Source organism: Corvus brachyrhynchos, unplaced genomic scaffold (genome assembly GCF_000691975.1).
Source record: "Corvus brachyrhynchos isolate BGI_N302 unplaced genomic scaffold, ASM69197v1 scaffold340, whole genome shotgun sequence".
NCBI classification, from domain to species: Eukaryota; Metazoa; Chordata; class Aves; order Passeriformes; family Corvidae; genus Corvus; species Corvus brachyrhynchos.
In genome coordinates, this window is record NW_008235987.1 from 1,288,773 (window position 1) to 1,290,439 (window position 1,667).

The 1,667-nt window shown below is 68.7% G+C and overlaps 1 protein-coding gene across 1 annotated transcript in view; it reads left to right on the plus strand.

Moving 5' to 3' along the window:
* The window catches only part of SDK2 (sidekick cell adhesion molecule 2), a 54,858-nt gene that overhangs the window by 39,042 nt on the left and 14,149 nt on the right, over positions 1–1,667 (plus strand). Inside the window, exons 9-14 of the mRNA XM_017730777.1 lie at positions 21–56; positions 272–355; positions 425–619; positions 782–898; positions 1,001–1,168; positions 1,361–1,464. Coding sequence (XP_017586266.1) covers positions 21–56; positions 272–355; positions 425–619; positions 782–898; positions 1,001–1,168; positions 1,361–1,464 — 704 coding nt within the window. The remainder of the gene's footprint in view (positions 1–20; positions 57–271; positions 356–424; positions 620–781; positions 899–1,000; positions 1,169–1,360; positions 1,465–1,667) is intronic.

Here is a 1,667-nt window from a genome sequence, read left to right on the forward strand (position 1 = left end):
CCCTCGCCGTGCGGGGTGAGCTCCTGCCCACGGACACCTCCCCCTGTCCGTGCTGGGTGAGCTCCTGCCCACGGACACCTCCCCCTGTCCGTGCTGGGTGAGCTCCTGCCCACGGACACCTCTCCCTGTCCGTGCTGGGTGAGCTCCTGCCCACCACGTGTGCCATGAGCTGGGCTGGGCTCAGCCCCGGGGCTGGGATGGGAAGTGACAGGCAGGGCACTGGGGGTGTTCCTTGGTCAGTCCAAGGACCACGGCCGGGTTCCCTTGGCAGAGCCCCCGCAGTTCGTCAGGGAGCCGGAGAGACACATCACGGCCGAGATGGAGAAGGTGGTGGCCATCCCCTGCCAAGCCAAAGGTGAGCTGCTCCCCGGCACCCTCCGTGCACTGCTGTGAGCCCGTGCCTGACGTGGCTGTCCCCGTGCAGGTGTCCCCCCTCCCGAGATGGCCTGGTACAAGGACGCTGCCCTGCTCCACCTGGAGAAGCTGTCCCGCTTCCAGCTGCTGGAGGACGGCAGCCTGCAGATCAGCGGGCTGGTCCCCGATGACACTGGAATGTTCCAGTGCTTTGCCCGCAACGCGGCCGGCGAGGTGCAGACCACCACATACCTGGCCGTGACCAGTAGGTGCCAGCCCCCCTCTGCCCTGGGGGTGCCCTGTCTGGGTGGTGGGCGGGATGAGTCCCACAGGAGGCTCGGGGACCCCAGGAAACTCTTCTGGGTGAGGTCCAGGCTGGGCACAGGGAGGGAATTCAGGGCGGGCTGTGCATCTCTGTGCCCCACAGGCATCGCCCCCAACATCACGCGGGGTCCCCAGGACAGCACGGTGATCGATGGCATGTCCGTCATCCTCAACTGCGAGACCTCGGGGGCTCCGCGCCCGGCCATCACCTGGCAGAAAGGTGAAGGGCTGGGAACAATCCTGTCCTCCGAGCCATGGCGTGGAGCTCAGTGACCACCCCACCGGTGGCCGTGGCACTGACGGGGCTCCACCGTGTCCCCAGGGGAGCGGGTCCTGGCCAGCGGCTCCGTGCAGCTGCCGCGCTTCACCCTGCTGGAGTCGGGCAGTCTCCTGGTGAGCCCCGCGCACCTGCCCGACGCCGGCACCTACACCTGCCTGGCCACCAACTCCCGCGGCGTGGACGAGGCCTCCGCAGACCTGGTGGTCTGGGGTAAGGGATTCACGGTGCGCCTGTGTCACCCGCAGCCAGGAGGGAGGGACCGTGCTTGGCTCCGGGCACCACCCTGGGTGGCGCGGGATGGAGCTCGCCAGGGATGGGTGCTGGGTTTCGTGGGTGCAAACGGGGGCTGTCCCTGCCAGTGCCACCCCCACAGTGCCGGTGGCTCATTGTGTCCCCCCGCAGCAAGGACACGTATCACGGACCCGCCACAGGACCAGAGCGTCATCAAGGGCACTAAGGCTGTCATGAGCTGCGGGGTCACCCATGACCCCAGCGTGGACGTCAGGTGAGTGGGACAGGGCTGGGAGAGCTGGGAGGTCCAGGCGCCCCCGGGTTGCTGAGCTGGCTGCTGCCACCGCTGTCCTGTGCCTGGGGAGGGAGATGGGGGTCCTCCTCCTCAGCCCTGTGCTGGTGGTCCTGCAGTGCCACCTGGTGCCCTGCCGCCGGGAGCCCCTGCTCCCCTCTCCTCGTTGGGGGGCTGCGGGGGACC